At 39.3% G+C, this 24,755-nt stretch overlaps 4 protein-coding genes and 1 long non-coding RNA gene across 8 annotated transcripts in view; 2 read left to right on the top strand and 3 right to left on the bottom strand.

Moving 5' to 3' along the window:
* Nucleotides 1-3,290, bottom strand: part of LOC141428190 (uncharacterized) — a 51,329-nt gene extending 48,039 nt beyond the window's left edge. For 2 of the 3 annotated variants that reach the window (XM_074088014.1, XM_074088016.1), the window contains exon 1: nt 2,537-2,653. In XM_074088014.1, coding sequence (XP_073944115.1) covers nt 2,537-2,638 — 102 coding nt within the window. In that variant the 5' untranslated portion in view covers nt 2,639-2,653. Of the gene's footprint in view, nt 1-2,536; nt 2,654-3,116 lie in introns of those variants that run through there. The other variant, XM_074088015.1, reaches the window with a different exon arrangement.
* A 1,988-nt stretch (nt 3,291-5,278) lies between these two features.
* Nucleotides 5,279-7,458, bottom strand: LOC141427808 (uncharacterized). The gene is made up of 2 exons (XR_012451366.1): nt 7,313-7,458; nt 5,279-7,207 (listed from the first exon to the last, which is right to left on the bottom strand). It is a non-coding gene; the product is annotated as an uncharacterized lncRNA (long non-coding RNA).
* Nucleotides 7,459-8,795: 1,337 nt separating this feature from the next.
* Nucleotides 8,796-9,105, top strand: sloth1 (sloth 1). The gene has a single exon (XM_074088011.1). The coding sequence runs from the start codon at nt 8,887-8,889 to the stop codon at nt 9,103-9,105; it is 219 nt and encodes a 72-aa protein (XP_073944112.1). The 5' UTR covers nt 8,796-8,886.
* Nucleotide 9,106: 1 nt separating this feature from the next.
* Nucleotides 9,107-9,396, top strand: sloth2 (ubiquinol-cytochrome c reductase complex assembly factor 6 sloth 2). Its single transcript, XM_074088012.1, has one exon. The coding sequence runs from the start codon at nt 9,107-9,109 to the stop codon at nt 9,311-9,313; it is 207 nt and encodes a 68-aa protein (XP_073944113.1). The 3' UTR covers nt 9,314-9,396.
* Nucleotides 9,397-9,764: 368 nt separating this feature from the next.
* The window catches only part of LOC141428184 (atrial natriuretic peptide-converting enzyme), a 29,075-nt gene continuing 14,084 nt past the window's right edge, over nt 9,765-24,755 (bottom strand). For both annotated transcript variants that reach the window (XM_074088000.1, XM_074088002.1), the window contains exons 2-12: nt 23,757-23,943; nt 21,535-21,745; nt 18,608-18,764; nt 17,610-17,870; nt 16,354-16,537; nt 15,579-15,794; nt 13,948-14,143; nt 13,287-13,465; nt 12,399-12,577; nt 11,191-11,556; nt 9,765-10,406 (exon numbers count right to left, since the gene is read on the bottom strand). In XM_074088000.1, the coding sequence (XP_073944101.1) occupies nt 10,221-10,406; nt 11,191-11,556; nt 12,399-12,577; nt 13,287-13,465; nt 13,948-14,143; nt 15,579-15,794; nt 16,354-16,537; nt 17,610-17,870; nt 18,608-18,764; nt 21,535-21,745; nt 23,757-23,943 (2,322 nt within the window). In that variant the 3' untranslated portion in view covers nt 9,765-10,220. The remainder of the gene's footprint in view (nt 10,407-11,190; nt 11,557-12,398; nt 12,578-13,286; nt 13,466-13,947; nt 14,144-15,578; nt 15,795-16,353; nt 16,538-17,609; nt 17,871-18,607; nt 18,765-21,534; nt 21,746-23,756; nt 23,944-24,755) is intronic.

The following is a 24,755-nucleotide window of genomic DNA, read 5'->3' as shown; positions in this document are numbered from 1 at the left end:
CGTCATAAATTAAGGACAATTTTTTTTTTACTGTGCATTATTAATTATCCTTAATTCTTGAATATCTTTTTAACAGGATGAGTATCTAGACCACTAGTGTCTTGAAGAAATTAAATTTATTTGACCTGTTGCATATTGCATAAACAAAATCAAAAATAACGCGCTGTATTAAGTAGAACGGTTTAGTTTTTGCCATTTTCACGAAGTATGAAACCCTAAGAGACCTCTTCGCTCATGGCCACGCTTAAGTAACATAACAATGATATTTGTTTATAGTCAGTAAGCCCTTTTTACTATTAACTAATATCTACATGCTGCCGATCAATACTGATCTTATTAAACGACAAGACCAAGACCTTGGGAAGCCATGACCCGCGCTCGGCTCTGTAGGTACCTACTCGTGGAACCAATAAATACAATAACCCGCTATTAAGGACTATAAAGCACAGAAATGAATTCCTAATGATAAAATGCCCACCTAGTAGGTACATGCCAATAACTACATAAAAGTTTTTCTGGTCGATTCGTGAGGCCACATAGCTACGTATTTATTTTTCTTTGCTTAGAGAAAATTTTATTTTTTCAATCCAAGTTCCGTTTACATGTAGGTAATTTGCTCTCTTAAAAATTCATATCAGAGTCGCTACAATTTTACATTATGGTTTAAGCTGTACAAAAAATACGTCGGTAACAAGTTATGTACGACAGCTACATACTGTAGCTAATCTAAATTGTAAAGTGTTCCTAAGCTGCTTTATATGTTGTCTTAAGGTTTTTTTAAGATAAATTGACACGATTGAAAATAAGTTCAAGACCAGATGTCACACATGTACATAGAACTTAAGTATGTAAATCAATACACGCCCACCATGCATTTGCCGAATTTGTAAAGAGATATTAAGTCCACGTTCACAACACAAATAAGTAAGTACGATTGTTTGTTTAGTTTTTTCAATGATAGCTTCATTCACATCGATTCTTGATCGCTGAATGTAGATAGATTACTTGCTAACTGGATATTTTAGCATTGCCTTATACATCTTGTTGCCATCTCTTCGTTCTAAACCGTTGGACGAAATTTAAACAACAGCAGACTCAACATCGTCTATGACGGCTTACTTAGTCTGACATTTAACCATTAACGTATTATATGTAGAGTGAGATCAGGTGAGATACTAATCGCGCAGGGCAGGAGTCCTTTGTCTAATGATTTGTTAACTAGTTATTAGTGCTAAAACATTAAGTGAATTTATTGTCGTCTTGTCACGACAATGTTGCGACAAAACGATTTGTGTCCGTTCCGTTCGCGCGACATCGACAACCCATTGTTCGAGACCGCGACACTTTCCAATTTAATGTCACTCGGATATACCCCAACTAGTTTGCAACATAGCTCATGGCTAATGCAACAATAACAACACGTTTTGAATCCAAACGAAGTCGCAAAAACTACGTCTGAGCTAAACAACAGAACAAAATCTTCCGGGGTAGCCTTATTAGAATTAGCAATCGTGAGCATTAAGTTAACTTGCCTAATGTTATCATTCACGCATTCAAAGTCCTTGGGCGTTTACAGCTTTGCTATTACGCTGAGGTGGTTAATAACGTTTTCGTGATTTTCCACCATTTCCTACCTTTTAACTTAAAGTTAAGTTTAAGTTGCAAGTCGCTTGCGTAACCAGAAACGATACAATACAATTGTTATAGTAGACGGTCGGAACTCGTTCCTAGTTCTAATTCTAATGTCGTCATCGTAGACAAAGCGATCGGTAGCTTCCTCACATCTATCGCCACTTTCTCCGTTCGATGATCGCGTCGGGTCCGCGATCTCTATTGTAACGTGTAGCCGTCTGAATATGGCGCACTTCTCACGATTCTTTTGTGACATGCCATGCGTTAATTTTATGGCTACATCGCGTAAGCACGTAATCCTGTTGAGTGCATTGTCGGTTTCTCCCATCTAACTTTGGTTAATTAAGCCTATTGAAACGGCACCAATGCAATAGCGCCAATTTTTCATCGTTTTCAGTCAGGGTCAGGGTTCCTTTCAGGGTTCAACAAATGACGAATGCTCACCATTTAGAGGTGCCATTTGAGCGTAGGGGCTAGCTAACTACTTTACAAAATTTAATTTTCACCTGGTGCACTTTAAAAATTTTATGAAAGTATTGACTGAAAGGTGAATAAAAATGAAGATTGAAATTAAACAAAATCGCTCTGAAAGTCAACTCCATTTGCGACGAGATAGGTACAAGTCTAATTATGGTATTATTAAGTTAGTTCAATTAAACATCTCTGTAAGTGTTTTCAGAATTTCAAAATTGTAACTGACTAAATGTTTCCATACATTGGTTGATGTTCAGTAAGTGGCGTCAAGGGGATGATTTTATTTTCAATCGAAAATTCCAATGAAAAACCTTTACAAGTGTATTCAGACAAACTAACCCAATCACCTGCTTAAATATTCCGGATATTTAATGATTTGAGAGCTTTCAAAAGATGTGTGATACATTAGGTATTATAAAATATCTCTTACAAGAAAACCGGCGCTCTGAGGTTCACATCCTGGCACGATACAAATGAAAAAAAAAACAAAGCCAAAACTAAACTGACTGGGCCAGACAGGTTCGCAAGACATCTTTCACGAAGTTGAACCTTACCGTAACGGTTCACTAGTGCCATTTAGGTTTTGAGACGATAGCCTAGCTATGTAGCTCAGGCAATCGCGTCATTCCGAGTTTTAAATACCGTATAAGGAAAGACAACTTTACTCTTTTGGCAATGACCGCTTGTTAATCGAAATGCCATAAGTATAACCGGTAAGGAACATAGCTATATAAGTAGCTATATCACGATGTCTTTAGCATTCACATCAGCACTTAATTAACACATACTACTGCATCTTCACTATTGGAAGCTTTGTTGGTATGTGACACTTTATTTAAAGGAGCGGGCTGCCCTTCCGATCGAACTAGCGCTACCTAGTGAAAACAGTCTTAAAGCTGCACTGTTAAGTGAACTTATAAATACAGGGAAGTAATTGATAAGCTTCAGCGTGCGCGTGTGGATTATGCTCTTGTTAGGTGGAGGGTAGTGAGTGGAGTCGGCGGCCTCACCTTCCCATATTCGGCGGCTCCTGCCCACTCCCGCCGCCATTGACCTGCCACTTCCATTTCAGTGAGACTTGCTCTCGATCGCTGCAGCTACAGTCGGGAGCGGTCGCTCGTTCGTTGTCGCGCTAGTCCGCGCGGCGCGCTAGCTCGAAGCCTACTGGCGCGTACGCAGCGCCGAAGCCTTCGGCAGCCCACATTGTAATTTCAAGATCGTTATTTCCCTGCCGTTAGCAAAACCGATACCGATTCGGTGTCAACACCCACACCGAACTTAAATCTGCCGCCCAGACACGAATCCCAACCTACACGTCGCGCTCCTGCTGTAACATGTTTTGGCATTTCAGGTCCATAAATAAAAAGCGTTTGTAGGATTTCGACTCGTGTCGACACTGACTAGAGCCCGATCAGACTTTTTTCATAACTCTCATAAGACATAAGTTTTTGGTAAAAAAATATTTTTTAATGCAAGATTTTTTTCCTGACTGTACTTTTTGTTGACTGTACATTTATTGTCTCCCAAACCACCCAAACTACATTTGCATACCAAATTTCAAGTTGATGCCATAACCATTGAAGAGTTCCGTCCTGTGAAGACGATCCTGGCTGGACTACCAGGATGTTACTACCAGATTATTGTATGGTCACGCATTTTACATAAGTATACCAAATTTCAAGTCAATCCAACTACTGGAAATTGGTCGATTTAACTTGCAAGATTTGATGACAGACAGACAACGGGACAGGTGAAACTAAATAAAAGCTTGTAAAAAGAGGAAACTTGTTTTAGTTATAATTAGAATTCGACTAGATATGGGACCCCCCGAGCTACAAAGCGAAATCCACCCCTGAGCAAGGTAAAGGGAGTAATTATTAAATTTAATGTGACGAGGTTCCAGGTGTACAAATTGTATAGTCAAGGTGCTTGGGGCTTAGCATGCACACTGTGTACTATTTTTTATCTTGATTATGAAATACAGTTTATAAATGGGGGAAGTCGATTTCTGGCAAATGTAGAAAGAATTAAATATCTTGGATTCTGCAAATGTTTTTTGATAACGGCAACATCTTTGTTTACATTTTTCCATGGAATTAAAAATCCGGGTTTAGGTACTAACGGTCTCTGAGCTAAGCCGTGGACAGACAGACAGACAGACGGACAGACATGGCGAAACTATACGGGAACCCTAAAAAGAATAAGTCATCAAAATGTTTTCTTCTGATTTTACATTTTCCATGCAAAACGAACGCTACCTTACCACAACCTTACTCAGAGGCATCTAACGCGCTTATAATTTTTCAGTTTTTTTTTTGGGAATGAGTGAACACATTTTCACGTGCTGAGCTTTTAGAGTGCTCCTAAAAGGACCTCCTTTTAGGATGTCACAAAATAAGAATTCCATTATTTGCGATGTCTATGTGGCAGTGGCGTGGAGGGGCCATTTTTGCGAAGCAAACTATATCTTTGGATACTTGTCATTAACGCAGTACGCAATCCGGCGGGAACCGATTTAGATGAAATTCGATGTAGGTACAGATAGTTTGAGTCTCGGGAAGTAGGTATAGGTACATAGTTCCCGCGAGAAAGCGATAAACGAATTCTACACGGAGTCGCGGGCAGCAGCTAATAATTAATGTTATTATGGCCACCTTGTTTGTAACTGTTGTGTTTCGGCGTGGAAAGTAAGAAAGCCGGTGAAATTACTGGCACGTGAGGCATCCCATCTTAGGCCTCTAGGTTGGCAACGCGTCTGCAATACCCCTGGTGTTGCAGATGTTTATGGGCGGCGGTGATCTCTTACCATCAGGAGACCCATTTGCTCGTTTTCCATCCAGTCAAATAAATAAAAAAACTCATTTTCAATGTAAAATACTATTAATAATTTAGTATGAAAATTCCGCAGACTAGTTCTATTACTTTTTTTATATTGTCGTACTTTACTTCCTTTACTTCATACCCTAAGAAGTACCTAAGTACCAGACTGCAAATAAAACCAATATTTTTATTGAAAAGTATAATAATATTATTTCTGTACCTAACCAAAGCTATCCTATTAAGATTGGACAGTGAGAACTTCTTTTCTTCTCACACATACATTCAGTCCCTATTCAGTCACATCTTAAAATTAGCCCCTGACTATATACATCTACCTAGCTAGCTTTAAAAAAAAGCATGCTATGAATGATGCAAAAACCTTTAGCTTTTTGGCTGCCAAGCAATACTAGCAAAACACTTTAATTTGATTGACTTCCTGGGCATCATTCACTTTTTAACAATATTTCATGTTAAATACATTATATCCATGATTTCTATTACAATAATCCAAGTCATATAGTTAGGTATATTTATGTTGTTTTTATTAATTTTGTTTCCTATCATATTATTGTATCTTGTGTTGTGTATAATCTCCTATGTATATATACTGATAAATCCCTGTAGGATACATTTTATAACAAATTTAGTTTACGCTCATTATAAAAAAAAGTCGATAAAATACAATAATCCAAGTAGAAACTGTGGCTAAAAAGTTAACAAGCGCAAAAGTAGTTACATTAGAACAAAGAGTAGAAAGTGGTAAAAGAAAAGTAAAAAAATCCTATAAAACTTTTACCATATTCAAGCATTTATGTTAAAAATTAGGCAGAAGTGAAGGAAAGTGACAATCATTTCTACACTTTATTATCAGACTACCCTTCATTAAAATGTTTAGATCAATTTCATTATGATCACATGTTCTGGACAACAATTGAATCTTTAGTTATAGTTAAATCTAAAGGGTTTGGCTCGAAAAACTCACTTTCCCAAAACATACGCTTTCTCTAAAAGTGCACTTTCCGCTAAATGTACACTCCCAAACGGAACACTCCCAATTGGGGCACTTTTTCGAAAGGGGCACAATGTCAAAAAGTGCACTTTTCTAAAACAAACACTTTCCCAAAAGGTACACTTTCGAAAGGTGCACTATTTCAAAAAATGCACTTTTCCAGAGTGCACACATTTGGTATATTTATGTGTACTTTAGTTATTATTCACGCTGACAAAATGGCAAAAAAATTTTTTGGGTACCTGTCAACCTATACACAAAGTTGGGGTCTTGTAGAAATGGTAGGAGTCTTCAAATACTATTTTTCGATAAAATCAACAGTTTTTGGAAATAATCACACAGAAAGTTTAAACATATGTGTCAACCCCTCCCCCCCCCCCCTTCTAACTTTTTAACCTATTGTGTAGGTTGAGAAATTGCACTATTTGAGAAAGTGCACTTTTAGAGACAGTGTATGTTCCAAGAAAGTGATCCTTCTGAAAAAGTGCACATTTAGAGTGTATGTTCCGGGAAAGTGAGCTTGTCGAGCCTAACTGAATCTAAAGTTTATGTCCACCCACATCCTTATTCTGATCATTCTACATTAAACATTGACTACAAATGCCCAGAATGCTTATTAAAACAAATGAGATTAGAATTCAGTACTTTTTTTAGTTCCCGCATACAAGGGATTAAAATGTACATAATGGTATTAAGTCTCATTTAATCACAGTTTGTTTGTAGATAATCAATATACAACCCTAAATCATCACTTTTACATTTCCTAAGCTCATTAATTTGAAGAAAGGCATCACCTTTATCTTTTTTTCTCATATTAACACATCTAGTAAAGAATGCTACCAACAAATCATTTGTCTGGTTGGTAAGACAAAAGTGATAAAAGAGTTTTTGCTCACAACTAAAGTTTCCGTGTAAACCATCTTTAAAGTATCGGTAAAACAACTGCTGTTCATTTTCAACCATCTTTTCTACATCCAACCACTCTTCAGTGGATAGTCCAAACAGTATTCCCACATTTGGCCCCTTCACAACACAGATTGTTTGCCCAGCTCTGTCTCCTATTTTCAGGGTTGCAGCAGAAGAAACCTGGCCTTTGTAGCGGTTTATTTTGACAGATTCTAAGTAATAATCAGTCAACAATCCCCAGCTTTCAGTGTGCAATTTCAACCGCCGACCTTCCGATAGCTTGATAGGAGCTACATATTCTAAAAACTTCTTGTCGTATTTCGACTTCTGCAAGCGTATTTGATTGATCATTCATGCCACTCGATTCTGGAAAATAATTGTCGCGAAAGACCGAAAACATTAAGTATCATTAACTCAAAGAGATCAAACTGTTGATGTATAATTATTTATATGACCTTTAAAAATAGTTACCAGTTTCAATGCACGGAGAAAATTTTTATAAAAAAATCTAGTTCTTTAACAATTGGCACGAGCAAGAAAGAGCACCGCATATAGAGTATTAGTACCTACAAGCTGACATTAGTGACATTTGCAGCTGAGCCGACTGCCCTGTCTGACACAGAAAGAGATAAGACAGACAACTAAAGCCCAAAGCTGACAACAAGCTGACAGCACCAGTGCTGCCAACGACTCGGAACCTGATATATCGCTATTTTTCACAGCTTGAGTAGCCTAAAGTCGCCTAATTTGAACTAAGGTCGCCTAAAAAAGTAGCCTAGGTGTTATTCCAGATCAGGTGTCAAATTTCATAACTGTAAGGGACTGTAAGATTAGTAATATATGCAAATTATTAGTACGGAACCCTACACTGCGCTTGGTCAGTTTTATTGTTAATTTTGCATGTTATTTTTACCCGACTGCCCGAAAGAGGGTTATGTTTTTCAAGCGTGTGTATGTATGTACGTTTGTTTGTATGTATGTCCATTTCTTTGGTCCTCGCAGCAGCCTCAACGGCTGGCCGGATTGTAACATATGAGGTATCATTGGATTCGTCATAACTGTCGGAGTGACAAAGGGTACATATAATATTTCAATAAGACGACTGCGAAAAAAAATATGGCGAAGGAATTTAAAAAATATTTTGTATTGTAACGCTATGGGAATCAAATGAAAACTTATAATTAGCTCATTCTAAATATATATAATACTTTTAATCTACTATTTTCACAGAAATATTAAAAAAGTGTAAAATAAAAAACATTAAATTTAAAAAATCTAAAATCACGACTGCCTTAAAAACTAGACTTATTTTCTTACTTTTAGTTTTTAAGGCAGTCGGGTTTTTGATTTTTATTATTTATTTATTAACTCGTCCACTCTTTTTCTTTTTGATCCCACTTAAACTCTACATTTTGCGTGTAAGGTATTTTTTTATTCTTGTTCTTATGTTAATTTGTGTTTTGATTCTTTCTTTCAACTACTATAAGGAACTTGTCCTTCATGTAGCCTAAAAGGTGACCAGTCGCTATTTAGAATTTTACGTCGCCGATTTCCAACCCGAGAAGCCTAATTGGCGACAAATTGCCTACGTTGACAACACTGGACAGCACCAGCAGGCAGAGAGCAACCGTCAGAGAAACGTCATATTTGAATTTGAGGATGCGTTCTTTTTAGCCTTAAGGTCTCCATACACGATTCGATTCGTCTGTACTATCCGTCGCTTCAGACCGATCGAATCGACGAAACGGTAGTGTAAGTATGTCAATATCGTTAACGATTTAGGTACTTCATCGAAGACGATGTCGGAGATCGCAACAAAATCCCATGCAATCATGAATATCGTATCGATGAAACATCAGTGTATGGCTCTTTACGATCAATCGTCACGATTTTCATCAGATCGATCGTACAGACGAATCGTACCGTGTATGGGGCCCTTTACTTATTCTGTGGTTTGACGTACGTTGACGTAAAAACAAACAAGTAAGGTTATGAATGTTATGCAAGCAGTTACTTTTACGTGATACCTAGTTTTGAAACCTGAAATGAGAATTGGTTGGGTACATAAATTGGTGAATAAATGGCCTGGAAAAAAGACTTTTGGTATGTTTAGATTTTTGCCATTATTTTTCGTTCTTGGCGCATCTTTGGAGTTCTCTATGATTAACTGGAGGGTTGGAGAAGTGAACTTTTACCATACTTTTAAGAAGAGGCAGGCTCACGATATTATTGAAGATAAAATAAGGAAGTATTCATCCATTTGAAATGCCTGCTGGGGTGACGTGGGGTCAATACATCTCATTTTCTGCTGCGGCCATGTTCTCTATGCTCGCGGGCTCGCAGCTCGTGCATCAGTACTACAAGCCACTGCAAGACTTGAATGAATACCTAAACAAAGAGATGAAGAACTTACCTAGCGATGTGCAAGAGAAGATACGAAAGGAACTGCAAGAAGAGGGTGTTCTAAACTGAATTTGACATTTTTGTGGTTTGAGGATCGTCAAAGTAGTCATATTGAGCATTATTTTTAAAATACAATACTATGACTTGTAGAACTTGCATATTTCTTGACTCTTAAGCAATCACCCATTTCTTTAATGGAACCTATGTTATATATAATCTTCAGTACACTTGGATATTAATCAAATCTATGATAGTATTGTTTCTGGGAATAATTAGTGCTTTCAGTAAAAAAAATAGATTATTTAGATTTACTTAAGCAAATTATTCAAATTCACTCACTCTTCCTTAGCCATTCATTACTGTGTAGTGCTATGTGCTATTGGTTGGTGCTGGTTGTGACCAGCATTTTTCTGCTTTCTAGAGAAAAGTGGCTATGAACAGAGAACCTGACTGACAGATTCTTGGTACTGAATGTATTAATGAGCAACTTAATTGGGTACTGAACTGAATCATCACAAAATATATTTCAGAACATTTATTTCAGATTTGGTCTTTTGTTACACTTATCAAAAATTATTTACAGATAATTAATAGTTATTCAGCATTGTACATTTTCATATGTAATAAATTATCACTAATCTATAATAAATATATTTAAAGAAATTTGTACCTTAAACAATAATAATAATAAAATTTCAAAATATTATGATACACTGTTTGCTTGGTTCAAGTGACTTGAGTTTGTGAAAATGTATTAAACTTAAAAAGGTTGGTGCTATTATAAAATGTTGGTATTATAGTTAAACTAGGAGAAAAGGCAGCCAATCATCTTAACCTATAGATAATAACATACTATTTACTCACATTTCATACTTCAAACTTAACAATACCTACATACAAATGACACAATTCAAACAACAGTTGTACAGTACACATCTCAACCTTTTCACTTGTTCTGTATGGAGCCAAGGTTAGGTCACCTTGCTGAGTTGGCAATTGTTCTTCTGATCCAGTCTATATGTGATGTAACTGAGTCGTAAATACGCGGCCGCCCGAGTCCTATTTTGGAGCAAGCGATGCGCCATCCACTCACTCCCACCAGTGACCAGTGTTTGCTTAGCTTGTCGAAACACATCATTGAACTGCCTGCATATTCTTCTTCCTGTGTATAGGTAAAATAAAGTTAAGATTTTGTGTTACAGTCAAGTACAAAGATAGTGACATGGCCAGTGACTAAAATATGTATACACTACCAAAATGTTAAGTGCCTAAAGTCGTGTATACATATTTTTGTAACTTTGGCCGTATCTATATCTTTGCACTTAAATGTACAATCAGTCCTTGATTTGTTGCTTTGGAACAGTTTTTGAAATCATAAATATGGGAGATTTAGAGCTTAAGTGTAAAGGGTAGTGCACAATGTTTATCTACATAAGTAAAGATATTGGACATTTATATTAGGTTCAACCTACTATGGTTAGGCGCAGTCGACGCGCATTTCATGAACGTCGAAATACCTAGTGCAGCGTAGGGAACGCCAACAAAAAGTTGGAAAACCCCCAACATTGTCACTTCAAAGTTTAATATCTCAAAAACGACTGAACCGATTTTAATAAAACAAGTCTAAGAACCATCGCTAAAAAACCTGCTTTCAAATAAAAAAAAGCGCATTTAAATCGGTCCACCCGTTTAAGAGCTACGGTGCCACAGACTGACACACACACAGACATACAGACACACATAGCGGTCAAACTTATAACTCCCCTCTTTTTGCGTCGGTGGTTAAAAAAAGCTGTCGCGAAAGTCGCTGAATCTTGTATGAAACGCGTTAACACGATAACTGCGCGTCGTTTGCAGGTAAAAAATACCTACACCTTGTGCACAGGTTCCAAAGTATTAAAGGTCCGAGGGCTACCAAAGCGGCATTAAGGGTCGGATCTACTTACGTCACAATCATCCTGGTTATAAAGGGGCTCAGCGCAGATGCCGTTGACAGTCGCAATGCTCACGTTCTCACAGTTGTGCATCGGACTCGCAACTATATGAATCCGCTGCAGCTGGTCCCTATTGCGCGTCCAGCCCAGCGAGTTGCACACCTCATAGTCGCCCACACCCACGCCGTCCATGGGCAGACAAGCTGGACGCACGAAGTCTGTCATCTCGACGGGTTCCTCTAGCCTCACGAGAGCGAGCATGCTGCCTTCCACCGGGGATCGCACCATGCCAACTACTCGCCGCTCTTGCTGCCACGGAGTCGTGCTCTGGATTCGTACTGTTCCTAGTCTAGCCGTCCATTCAGCTTTCGGTTGACCCTGTGGATGTGGATACAATACGGTTACCTATTGAATGACATTTGCTGTATACAATATATTCGTTGGTGTTGATGCGAATAAGAAATTTAAAACAGATATTTTAACAAACTCTTCGTACACACTTAAAGCTGCAATGGGGCAAGGCAGTGGGGATAATATTCTGCTAGGTTATTTGAGAGATCGAAGAAATGGGGCAAATAGCTTAAATTTATCTATCTACTCTACATAATCTAATGAACATTTCGAGGGTTATACGAGACGAAATTTACCACCGAATCTCGTCTAGGTAGGTATATTTAGATGGAGCATGTAAGAGTAGGTATGTAGCGAACCTTAGCGCCATCTAGTCGTCAAATTCATCAACTGTTATATTATTATCCTGCATGGCGCTATCGAAGTTTCTTAACTCTGATGCATAAATACAACCTTCAACTCTTTTATTTAGGGCTTCGGTCTCCAGGCACAGGATCAGAGAGAGATCTCTAATGGTGTCCTATCACCACAGGCAAGCATGCACTATAGTCAGTCGAATCTGATCGCGGTGATCAAATAAAATACGTGAATTTAGTATCATTCGTCTAAAAAGGAGCTGGTCTAAGTAGCAACTAGTCTAAGTAGTAAGTGGTCTAAAAATTGCCCGAACGCCTAGTCGGTCTATGCTCATCGTTAATTCTATAAATCAAAGTCGACGGAGCTCCGCGTCGCGGAGGTCCTATTTAGCGTGGCTAAGGCGCTTCGCGCAGCTCTAACCTAGGACCAGTTGCTTTTTAGATGAAGTGATACTAACGCATTAGTTGCGACGACCGGTGTCGTAGTGCTGTACGAGTAATGGCCGCACTCACCTGGAAGCAGGAGGCGGTGGTGATGAGCCAGGCGGGGTGCACGAGCGCGGCGTCGCAGGCATGCACGTGCGCGCGCAGCAGCGCCGCGTGCCACGGCCAGTCGCCGGGCCGCGCCGACCGCGGCAGCCCCTCCACGCCGCCCGCCGCCTCGCTCCCTCGCGCCGCCGGCAGCCCGCACTCTAATAACAAATAACATATTTTTTATAAGACTAGGTAGGTACCACACGGCTTTGCTTCCGTGGATGAATAATGAATTTGCTAGTATTCTATCTCTTAAGATTTTCGGAAAATCTATCCTTAGTGCACCTTTAAGGCACTTCGCGCACTAGACGGCCACGACTACTATCAGTGATTGCAAACGACCAGATTAGGTACTTAACTAAATAGTCCACATGAACGTCGCGCACTTTGCCGCAACGGCCAACTGGCCGCTTCATTAGTTATTAGGTAACTAAAAAAATAGTCCATATGAACGTCGCGCACTTTGCCGCAACGGCCAACTGGCCGCTTCATTAGTTATTAGGTAACTAAATAAATAGTCCATATGAACGTCGCGCACTTTGCCGCAACGGCCAACTGGCCGCTTCATTAGTTATTAGGTAACTAAATAGTCCATATGAACGTCGCGCACTTTGCCGCAACAGCCAACTGGCCGCTTCATTAGGTAAAGTTAATCTAGTCGATGCGGCCACTGGTCGTTGGTCATGGCCGTCTAGCGCGCGAGATGCCTCAATTAATTTTGCACTGCTCTAAGTGGTAACAGACCTGCAGGGTACCTTTTTGATATTAATTTTAGCTTAGTACAGCAGATATTAATTTTAGCTTAGTTGCAGATGGACGAACGGGTATACAGACATAGAATTTTACCCTAAAAATGAGGTGTCTTACCTAATTGATCACAAACAACTCTTATAACCCTCTTTTCTGGGCACTCGCTCTTCAAGAACGAGATTTCTGCTGCAAACGGATCCACTACTTCAACGTATTCGGGCTGGTCCGCCCTATCAATGTGATGATTTTCGAAGTCTGCTTCGGTGTCCGGGACTGCCTCCGTGCTCACAACACCCCTGGAACATTGAATTATCTTTAATGAACTGGAATTCTGAGACTGGAATAAATGAACGAATTCTCTGTTCATTCCTCGATTGACACGTTAGGCGTACCTACGATGTGGGGTACCTACGTAATTTTATATCGGGTGGTTGGTACCCTCTTAACTTTTACTTTTATTTTTATTATTTGCGGCAAAAATACACAGCGGTAAAAATTTCAAATATTTATTTATTATGTTATAAATTACAACATGTCTATTTATTCTATATAATAGAATATAGACATTTGAAATACCATAATATACATGCCCTGTGCCATCAGATCCTGACATCGTGAAAATGGGACCCAATACTTCAAAATATTCCAATTAAAAAAAAATTTTTTTAAGCTATTGGACAACACGTTAACCCGTCATCATCATACTCATATCAGCCGTAAGACGTCCACTGTTGGACATAGGCCTCCCCCATGCGCCATCCTGTTAGGTTAATCTTACTTGAAGGTCATAGCCTTGCAGAGCGAGGCGCCGACGCTGGCGAGCGCGCGGCGGTCTTGGTCGTAGGGCGCGGCGCACAGCTTGCCGGCGCGGCCGCGCTCGGCCCACACGGCGAGGCCGGCGCGCGCGCGCACCGCGCCCAGCGTCGACTCGCCCGTCTCGCGCCGCCACGCCGCCAGCGAACGGGACAACCACACTGTCAAACATTCGTCGTCATCGTGAAACAGCAATGATAAGCATCTAAGTCAGTCGCATAAACGATTTAGCTGAGTCGACCTCGGAGTGATAGATAAGAAGGGGCCATCTATAAAGTACGTCACACCAATTTTGACTATTTTTAGTTAGCGAAACATTAAGAGCTAGGAATTACTTTCAGGGTCTCCCCGAGTTACCGCAAGATAAATAATAAAGAGGAGAATGAGAATGCTCAATGCTGCTCGCTCTACGCGCTCTAACTAAAAAACGGTTGAACATATTAATCTATACCAAACTTACAAGTTATCTACAACTTTCTGACATAGATGGAAATATCACCAATACTTGAACCTAGATATTTGCAAAAAGTACCTACTTAACTTTATAATCTTTGTTCTTTAATACCTTAACACGTGAACATGAGCAATTCTTATGGCTGGATCACCCTCACAAGCTGCTATTTACACTCTCGTAAGACGCAGGTTTAAATTCGGTTCGAAGGACCATGTCTTAATGAAACCTTTTGGTTGCATATCTAGGATTGTAGCACTGCACGAGGTAGCATTGTTTGTGCAGCATCTTTTTCCGACTTTAAATGCAAATACATCGAGTATAGTCATTATTATGCTTTGGTGGAGTCTCTGTAAAGAGCAGTGAAACACTGGAGCAAGCTTTGGGACAGACGTGTACTGAGGGACTGTCTTACGTTCAGTAGCGTCCTTTTGATTCATTTTTAAAACAGTTAAAGATAAATTAAGTCATTAAAAACTATTAATAAAGGTTATTGTGTTTATCTTAAAAGACAATATGTATGAGTGATAATACTGACAATCCGCAAAAGAGACCTTCTCCGGCAAATAAATATTAGTGACAAAATAAAATAAACATCTATGTTTAACCGGGTAAATCAAGTAACTGTGAAATTTGATTTTTAGTGGCTTCGAAATAGAAAGAAAACATTTATTCGTGATAACATGGGAAAAAATAATATACTTACCAAATAATGTGTATTTCACAAAATGTTCCCAAATCAGCATTGATCTTCTTTTGGGACCATAGAATGATTTGGACTGGCTCACAAAACAGTAGGTACTTACTATCACACAAAGTCTACGGGATAATCGCGCTTGAAGGGCATAAGAAGAATGTATGACAATTAATTAGTGGTATCAAATAGCACATTTTTATATTATACAGGAGAAAACGAGCACGCGGGTCACCTGATGGTACGTAATCACCGCCGCCCATGGACAACCATAGCATAAGTACAGTCAAAGGCATAAATATCTATACAGTCATAGCGCCAAATACATAATATGTATACATCGACATTACGGTTAGTGACATAAAGGTGTATAGATATTTTTGACGTCTTGGTAACGTACATATAATTTATGCCCTTGACTGTAGGTACACAGTAACTAAAGAATACTAACAGCATCCAGCTTCGTCCGAGCCGTCGGGGCAGTCCGGCGTGCCGTCGCAGCGCAAGTGCAGCGGCAGACAGCGCGGCTGCAGCGCGCACCGCAGCGCGCCCGCGCCGGCCGCCGCGCAGTGCGCGCAGCCGCGCTCGTCCGCCGCGTCCGCGCAGTCCGGCACGCCGTCGCACGAGCGCCGCGATAGCGCCAGCCGCTGCAAGCCGCCGCGGCAATCTGCAAACGTTCTTGTCTTAAGGGCGGTAAATAAGGAATTACGAACGAGAGTCTATTAGAAGCCCGAAGTCGAAGAGTCGATGTTCGTAATTCTAGTACCGCCCATGCGACATAAAATATTTTTCGTCACATTTGTGTGTAAAATTGTATATTTGTAAAAGAAAAACTAATCTATAATATAAAAGTGAACCGCCAGAACGGGACTAAAAAACGAGACAGAGCAGGATGGCGCTCTACAACACCATTTTGATACGTTTCTCCCAAACAAAGCATCATTTATCTGGAATTTTAAAGCAATTTGATTCTTTGACCTTGGTAATCGCGAAAAACTTGAGAAAATATGATATTGGGTGTGTACATTTTGTATATTAAGCAAAATAAAATCACAAGTTTAAATTTACTTAGGTAGAGATTACTAATGATTTTTGACTTTCAACAACTTTTCGGCTCCATACCAATTCTAACTTCGATAGCGACTTTTGAGGTCTTTAGGAGAACTTTGAAACGTTTCAGATTCCCAGAATTGCTGGCGTTTCCAAAATCTTCAAATAGAACCTACCTGGCTCAGGTGCACAGGACCCCGGTCCGAAGTAATCTGGGAACCTCGCGCAATCGAAGTGCGGGCGCAGACGATCCGGCAGCCGCGCGCCGCAGCCGGCGTGGAAGGCGCGGCAATATGCCCGGCACGGCGGCACCAGCCGCGCGTGCTGGCAGCGGGGCTGCAGTATTTGGCACACAAAGTCCTAAAAAGAAACGTTAAAGGTATTTTAAAAAAAAGCTTATTTCTGTGGTTTAAGATCGGAATTTGATCCGTCGGATGTGGTACCTAACTCTACCTTAGTTATACATTTGGTCTATGGTTGTACCTATATTGGTGCAGTGTATAGTCAATTACATATTCTGTGACACGTCGTGGCAGACTTAGAATTCCTTGAAAAGTAGAGTTGCCACATTTCCGTGCAGTACCTAGGTCGAGAATTCGAGATTGCTGACTGCAATGTTAGTCAGCATACTTGAATTTCGGGCTGGTGTAAAACCTTGTCGTAATAAGTTTTCGTAATGACACCGAGACATTAAAAAATTACGATGCGAGATGACTCTACAATAGCAAGAATATTAATTATTTTAATGAAAATATCTCTCGCAATCGCAACGACTTATACCTATTCGTTCCTATCAGAATTTTGACAGTCATGCTGTTTAGACACCTGTTAAGACTATTCGCTCTGCAGCAGATAAAACGGTTTTCGTTATGTAACGGATACTTAGAAAATAATTCTAAAAAGTGCCACAATATCGAGACCCAATACTTATTTCCTAAACACTCTTGCTGCAAGTTATTTGAATATCCAAGATTGTATAAAGCCCGTCAATGACCGCTATCTCGGTCACTTGTTTTGCTAATTTTAGTATACGAGTACTTACTTACCCACTCAGTTGTCTATGTTTGGAACTTGTTTGTTCTGATCTAGAAAGTAGGTACCTAAATTAATTAATTAAATTTTATTTTCACCAATCAAGCATTTTCAGATAACTATTCTCCTTAGATAAATTCCTTAATTATATCTATGCGCAATTTAGAGCTTATGTATGAGGTGCTAAGAAGGTACAGTATTGATTTTTGCCTATTGTGATACGAACCTGCAGGGCTACTACGAAACTCGAAACTCGAAGTTAATATCATGCGGTCCCTCTAACACTTACACTGTATAATACGAGAGCGAGAGGGACGGTACGATACGAACTTCGAGTTTCGAGCTTCGTAGTAGCCCTGCTGTTTTTAGGATAGGTGAGTAAGCTGAAGAACTGTTTTACCTGCGCTAGATGTGAGCATTCTGCGTCCAAAAGTTCCCTGAACGCAACCAAATCTTTGAGCAGAGCTTCCTTATTATGATGCCCGACCAGGTTGGGGTAAGTCGTCACATTGTAGGGTAAATGCGAGCAAAGCGGAAGGGAGATGGGCGCACACTCTCTCACTTCTTCTACAGTCTCTACTGTCACTGGTTCCGTAGTTGGCATGTCTACGGGCGTCGTGTCAGTTTCTTGCAGTGCTTGAGATGATATCACAGTACTTTCCTGGAAATTACGCAACAAAATATCGTTAGTGGTCATAGGCGTAATGACTGGCATATTAGTCTGATTACTCTTAAAAAAGTCGTGATGTATTGGTGCGGTTTTATGGTAGACGCGGTGATGCAACATCCAAACTATTTCGGCATAGCATTGTAAAGCGAGATTGATTCAAGCGCACCGATGAGAGTTTCGGAGACAGGCTATACTTTGTTTTTTTTTTTGCATTAGAAAAAGGGTATCTTGACGAGCCTTTTTATTGAAAAACGATTAAAAATACAGTGACTATTACTTATGATACCAGAAACATGTAACTGATCATATGTCCTTGCTAATTGTTACTATTTGCTGTGACTTATTTTTCAAAAGTGTTTTTCAATAAAGAGACACGTCAAGATCGCTAGGTACCTTCTTTCTAATGCTAAAAAACGAAGTATAGTTGGCGCTAGTATAGTGGGGTTCATTTGACAGCTTTGACGTTTGTGTCACGTTTGTGATTGGTTAAATAACTGAATGCGCCAACAGCAAACAAGACTGTAACATACTAACGCTATTTAACGATATTTTTCCTGCCAAGAAACCCTCATTTTATTACACACACATACATGTATATATTTCTATAAATGCTTTACTGTAGGTACATAGAACATATGAAATTAACAGACAATAAAAAACAGATCGTAGATGTTGCCCTGTCCTGATCTTGAACTATCACAGGTTATGGGCCCATTACGCCCCCTTACTTCGATATGCAGCGAGTCTGGCACCAAAGTCGTGTTGAAGTAGCTGCCAGGCGTGGCCATTGAGCGCGTGAGCACGCCTGCCACTTCTGCCGTGGTGACCGCCGTGAAGATCGGTTCGAACGACACCTCGAAATGGACTCGCGTGTCTTCTTCCGCACTGCAACGATTGAAATAGTTTTTTTCCAACATGCCTTCAAACTTTAAGTGAGAACATTAAAGACTTTCTATCACTCCCTATCACTCCACAAGCCAATTTGGCAATTAGAGTTACTGTTTTCGAACTTTACTACTCAGAGATACCATCAAGTGCAGTATTGCTAAGTAGGTACATAAAAAAATACTTTTTGTTTTGAAAAATGTTGAAAACAAAGGAATGAGAAGCCATCCAGGTCCTCCAATTTTTTTAATGAAAAAGTAGGAAATAACTGACATTTGAAGAAACTTAGGTTAGTTAGTATCCATTTACAACAATTAAAAAAAAGTGATCAACAGTGCAATTGTATCCATACAATTTGATGTAATTTTCCCAAGATGTTAAAGCAAAGTCGGAGTCTGTTGCTAATGTAATATTATTTAATAATGAAAATATCTTCACGGTTTACCAAACTCGCTAATTATGTAAGTACGTTAAGCTGATTAGTCACGAAAGCGACGTGGAAACTCTTTAACTGGGTTAAAAATAAATAAACAAGGATTAAGAAAACCTTTACCTACTATTTTCTTATCTAACTACCGGATGTAATTGTTATTTAAGTACAGTTATCCTGACAAATTAATGCCGAAGTTTAAATTTAATTACTCTCCGCGTAAGAGAAATTAATTTACCTACTTGACACTGAAATCATTTACTTCAAATGTACTGTTTGATTTATGTAAATGAATGTCTCCCTGTTTCCTTCTTTAGCTCCCCATTCCGGTAAGTATTACAATATCGACCTATGCATAAATAAGGTAACTACTAAGTATAAAGTTAAGACTAACCTAACAGAGGCCTTATTGCCTAATGTTTCTGACGCTTGCGGTCGTAATCATATGACAGTATTTGTATGTGGAATCTGTCATTTGATTGCGATCGCGAGCGTCAGAAACATTAGGCAATACGGCCCCAGGTCTAAAAATATAAACAAAACACAATCAATCACTATCAAGTTATCCTGCTTGTTTGCGCCACATGTATCGACAATTTCTCATTTTCCGTGTGGTTTCATTTTGTTTAGAATTCAAGCCACGTTAGGAAAAGGTCTGCGTGAGAAGCCCCGCGTGAACGCTTGTAGATCGACCTTCACTGTATTCCAACGACGTGCCATACATATAGAAAATACAAAGCTTCCAAGCGGGACACGTATAAACTTTCTCATGTCAATATGAAAATGAGAACATGTCGTTAGTTCCTGTTCCTTCACAATCTAAAGCCTACATAATGCCCATAATCTCAAGATCGTAGGCCTACCTTTAATGGAACTAAAGGCCCGCTCACACGCGATTGCAGATCTTTTGTAGTTTTGTAAGTGGCCATAAACGCTGCAATTGGTCTGTTGAGCGCATAGCTTTACTCGGCGTTCGTTACACGGTATTTTTCTAACACCTATACTCAAGCTTTGTGCCCCAAATAATAGGAAACATTACCAGAGTACTTAACAGCGTAGACCAGGTACGTGTCCGTAAGTAATTCTATAAAGTACATATATCATATCATATCATATACGCGTGGTTCAAAACACACTTGGCCGGTTTTTATTTATGTGAAAGGTAGACATTACTTTTTCATTTAAATAAACAATGCTTAAGTAATCCTTAATCTAACAACTAGTAAAGTTCATGCAGTATTTAATTTTATTAAACTTTCTAATAAGAATACACCAAAATTAAGCTTACGAGTACTTACTGGGCATTTCTTGGATGATTTAGTTTAGGTACATAGGTACAAACAAGCTCTCGTACACCTAAAGTCGCGAGTAGGAGCCAGGGTCGCCCGACACTGACATTATGAGTTTTATCAATTAACTGCTCTCTCCGACTGAGAAAACGCCACTTCACATACCACCAATAATTCATAGAGGACACATTGGTAGTTATTCGGTGAATTGTGCAGTTTTTTTACCACAACAATACTTATCAATTGATTGATCGAGTTAAGTATGTACGCTTAACTGTATTGTTGTATTAAGCACCCTGTCTCCGTTTTACAAAATTGAAATTAATGCTGCATGTACGACGTGAACAATAAACCTATGACATGTTGTTTCACCACGATGTTATAGCTCAATAAAAAGAGGGAAAACGAATTATAATCGTGTTTTCGAATCAAGTAACATTTATTAATGGATACCACAATAGGTTATAGCAGGACTTATTCAAGAAAAAGTTCGACTTAAATACGTGCTTTGCTTGTTTACGATTTACAACAATGTTGCACGCTCGATCCGACCTCGTCAAGATCACAAGAAAGTGAACTTTCTCTGTAAACAACCATATCGGCTAATAGCTGGTGCATTTTGAACGACTGAATGCTAGCGTCGAACACCTTCCTGTGTTTATGTAATGTCTTATTTCAATCAATCACAAACAAGATTTTTTTCTCGAACCATTCACTGGAAAATTAATCAGTCACTCTTGCTCATGCTGCTTACCGCAGCTGTGACAAAATATCTCTCAAATTTTACTTCGTAAGCGTCCAACAGAAATCACGACTGTAATATTAACTACATTTCTAGCCGTAAAGAACGGGCAATCATTTAAAATATTTTCTGCATTTAAATAGCGGTGAAGCCTAGAAACGTTAAGTACTAAAACTATAAATCTTATGAGAGCTATGAACCTACATGCCGTCCATATAATTACATACCTATGTACCTACTCGTGTAACTTAATTTCAATATTATAGTTACTACCTAGTCACCGGAGCACAGTTTCACAAAATTTAATACCTGTCTAAGGCGAGTATATCCGCTGACACGAAACAGGATCTGAGTTCAGAATTCCGGTAGAGATCGTAGAGGGCCAACCGCATTAGCCCTTCCCGCGTGTGATTGCCGCTGGGCTCGTCCCCCTCCCCCGGCCCTGCCGCCTCCCAGGAGGACGTCACAAACGAGCCTCGGAATGTTTGCCGGTTTAGAGGATCGCCAAACAGGTACATGTCTGTAAAGAGGTAAACATATATAGGGTATAGTATGTAGACATGCTCAGGTGTGTAATAAAATTTTAAGGGTGGTACGTGTTTCGAGATTGTGTCGTTTCAGCACCTGCGTACTGCGTACCCTGCTATTAAATTGGGATATTAGGCGTCGTTCTAACGATCGTGTGCTAAAGCTGTTCGGTGAACATGAGAGCTGCATTGTTTTTTTGTTAGAAACTGCTGTATGTAGCAGTAATTATTTGTTTATCTCTGATCGTGATGAATGCATCATTGAACGCTTCAAATACAATACAGTCCACTTGTCGCGGCCGCAAGGCCATTCGCACCGCGCGGACCCGCCGGCCTTTGCGTTCCGCGGTGACGGGCGCTCCGCTCGTTCCCGCCTCCGCCGTCACCGCTGACATCTACTGTTTATAAGAAAGATATATGTAACTTGATAAATGATGTACCTGTTCACTAAATGAACTTACGACCCCTACAATCTTGATAGGTACGCTGAATACAATCCATTTATCACACTTAGTTTATAAGTTTAATGTGGAAAATATCTTCCTTTTATTTTATTTATATCGACTAATATAAAAACAGTTACTTATACAATAAAAAAATGACAAAAATCACAAAAAAAAGAGAATAAATTATATAATAAAGTAAAACAAAAACTACTCCATACTCGTCCGCATCTTACTTGGCCCAAACGTACCCATTGTATGGCCAACGAGACCCGCTGGACCAAGTACGACCCGGAACGGGGGTACTTGGTTGGTCCTTTTATTATTAATATAATTATGTATCTTTTACTCTAAGTGTGTTAATAAAGGCCTATTCTATTCCATTAGGTACTTATCATTGCAACTATTAGACGCTAAGTCAGGTGTTTTTATTGGTACATAAGTACTGTTATGCTATGCCGATGGGACAGATCTACGCAGCAGCCACATTTAGCTAGATTTCGTACTTTTCATAAAGTTTAGCTCACCGCTCATGAAAATAATTTTAATACTTAAGTGAAATGCCAAAATGCTTTCATTGGCATTATCGCACAGCTCCATTAGGCACTTAAAGGTAAGTTTGCTTTGTCGGATATCGGTTTGCGCGACGTAATATCCGTACTTGCTAGCTTTGATCGTTACGATACACAGTACCAAGCCTATATTATCTACTTACTACCCACGATCTCTCCACAATACAGGTGCCTTCAAATTCTTCCGGAATAATTTAGTCCATACCTGTTCGTTTGATCTTCGTCTCTTTTCAATTGTAGTTAACAGGTATTTAAGTAGTTATCTACTTACTATGTACATTTTGTCGATGTTCAAAGTGTGCCGCATCAAAAGAGAGACTAAGTCAAAAATTCCGATGAATATAGGTATCCTTAATTTACAGGCGCGTTCAGGTAAAGTACCTTACTCAATTAGGTACCTCCTGAAATATTCTGGAAGAATTTGAAGACACTCTGTTAATAACTGATCCTTCAATCGTATCCAGTAATTATCTACGTAAATAGTTATAAGCATTGGTTATTTTACAAACAAAGCCTATCCGGGTCCGGGTTACAGTGCTTCAAGCAGAAGTTTTTGCAATCTCGGCTTCAAATTAAGTATACTTGGCAACTCCCTATTCGAATCGAAATTGCCAAAGTTTGTCATATATTTTGCAATGTTTATTTTATATCGGGTTAAGTTGCCTTCCCTTTTGAATTAGATTTTTAGTTGCTTTAAAACAAATAAATAGTTAGTCGATTGGATTGACAAATATTATTTGTCATGATGGTCAATTATTGACTAGACAGCGTACATTACACTTAGATAAATATATACAAACATCTAAGACTCACGTACAAAGTTAAACATTCGTGTATTCATCATACAAATATTTGCCCGTCACGGGGATCGAACCCGCAACCGCTAGCTATCGCAGTTAGCTATCCGACCGTCTATGGTCGACATTATGTACATTATGGTGTTATGTATGTATGTGAGTGCTGTCACTGGCGTGGGAAAAGGTACCAACGTCCAAGGTAGACGGCGACGGCTGCCAACAGCAGCAGCACGAGCAGCGCGGCAAGCGCGGCGCAGCAGCCGCGGCACGGCCGGCTCAGCTTGCGGCGCGTGAAGCGGATGTCGCTGCTCACGGACATCGTTGACTCCGGCGGACGGTGCGCGCGGCAGCGCCGCTGCTGCGTCCAGCCGTAGCCCAGCTATTAACAAAGTTTATAATCTAGTTAGGAGGTCCAAAAACTTGTTTTGTTTTTCGGTCTATTACATTTACTTTGTTCGATTAGACTTTAAACTTTTTTATTGCAAAGTTTTGACAAATCTAGCAATATTTAACTACAGGTAGCTCTAATTTTACGATTTTTTGGACAAATAAATATCAGATGATTTTCTGTCGAATAAATCGCACTTGTTAGAGGTAATTTCGAAAAATTATCGCTGTAGGTTTTTATTTGTAAAACGACTCTACATTATACATTTTAACTTTAGCGGTACAGTAATCCAACCCTGATCATCAAACAGCGAAACCACATTATACTAAAAGGAGGTCAACTGTCCGATCGAATGTCTCGCAAGATTATAAAATAAAGTAAATGTCAAGCTAGGCTCTATTTCGCGCTGCAGGTACTTTTAGAGCAATACTAGGCAATACCGTTTATGTCGGGAAATATCACTACAGCTTTGATTACGTAACGATGAAGTAAACAAAATTATCTTAAGTGTAATTTTGAAAAATACCCGTCATACTTATTGTTTTTAGGGTTCCGAACCTCAAAATGACAAAAAGATCACTTTGTTGTTTGTATATCAAGATCTCATTTCTAAGGAACACGTGGAGGTATGCGTATGCCTCCCTAGTAGCAATATGAAACACTACATTGTGGGTAATGATTTCTTGGCACCAAAAAAATATGTTTCCGAGTTCGCTTGATCAAAGATACCTACCTATAAGTGAGTTTTCATATAAAAATAGTAGAAATCAAAACCTGTGAGGTATTGCCCGTTAACATAGAAT

Source organism: Choristoneura fumiferana, chromosome 5 (assembly GCF_025370935.1).
Source record: "Choristoneura fumiferana chromosome 5, NRCan_CFum_1, whole genome shotgun sequence".
NCBI classification, from domain to species: domain Eukaryota; kingdom Metazoa; phylum Arthropoda; class Insecta; order Lepidoptera; family Tortricidae; genus Choristoneura; species Choristoneura fumiferana.
This window is presented reverse-complemented; position numbering and strand designations above follow the sequence as displayed.

Bases quoted from the DNA above. Each gene is read 5' to 3' on its own strand.
- sloth1 (XM_074088011.1), top strand. From the start codon at position 8,887: ATGAGAATTGGTTGGGTACATAAATTGGTGAATAAATGGCCTGGAAAA.
- sloth2 (XM_074088012.1), top strand. From the start codon at position 9,107: ATGCCTGCTGGGGTGACGTGGGGTCAATACATCTCATTTTCTGCTGCG.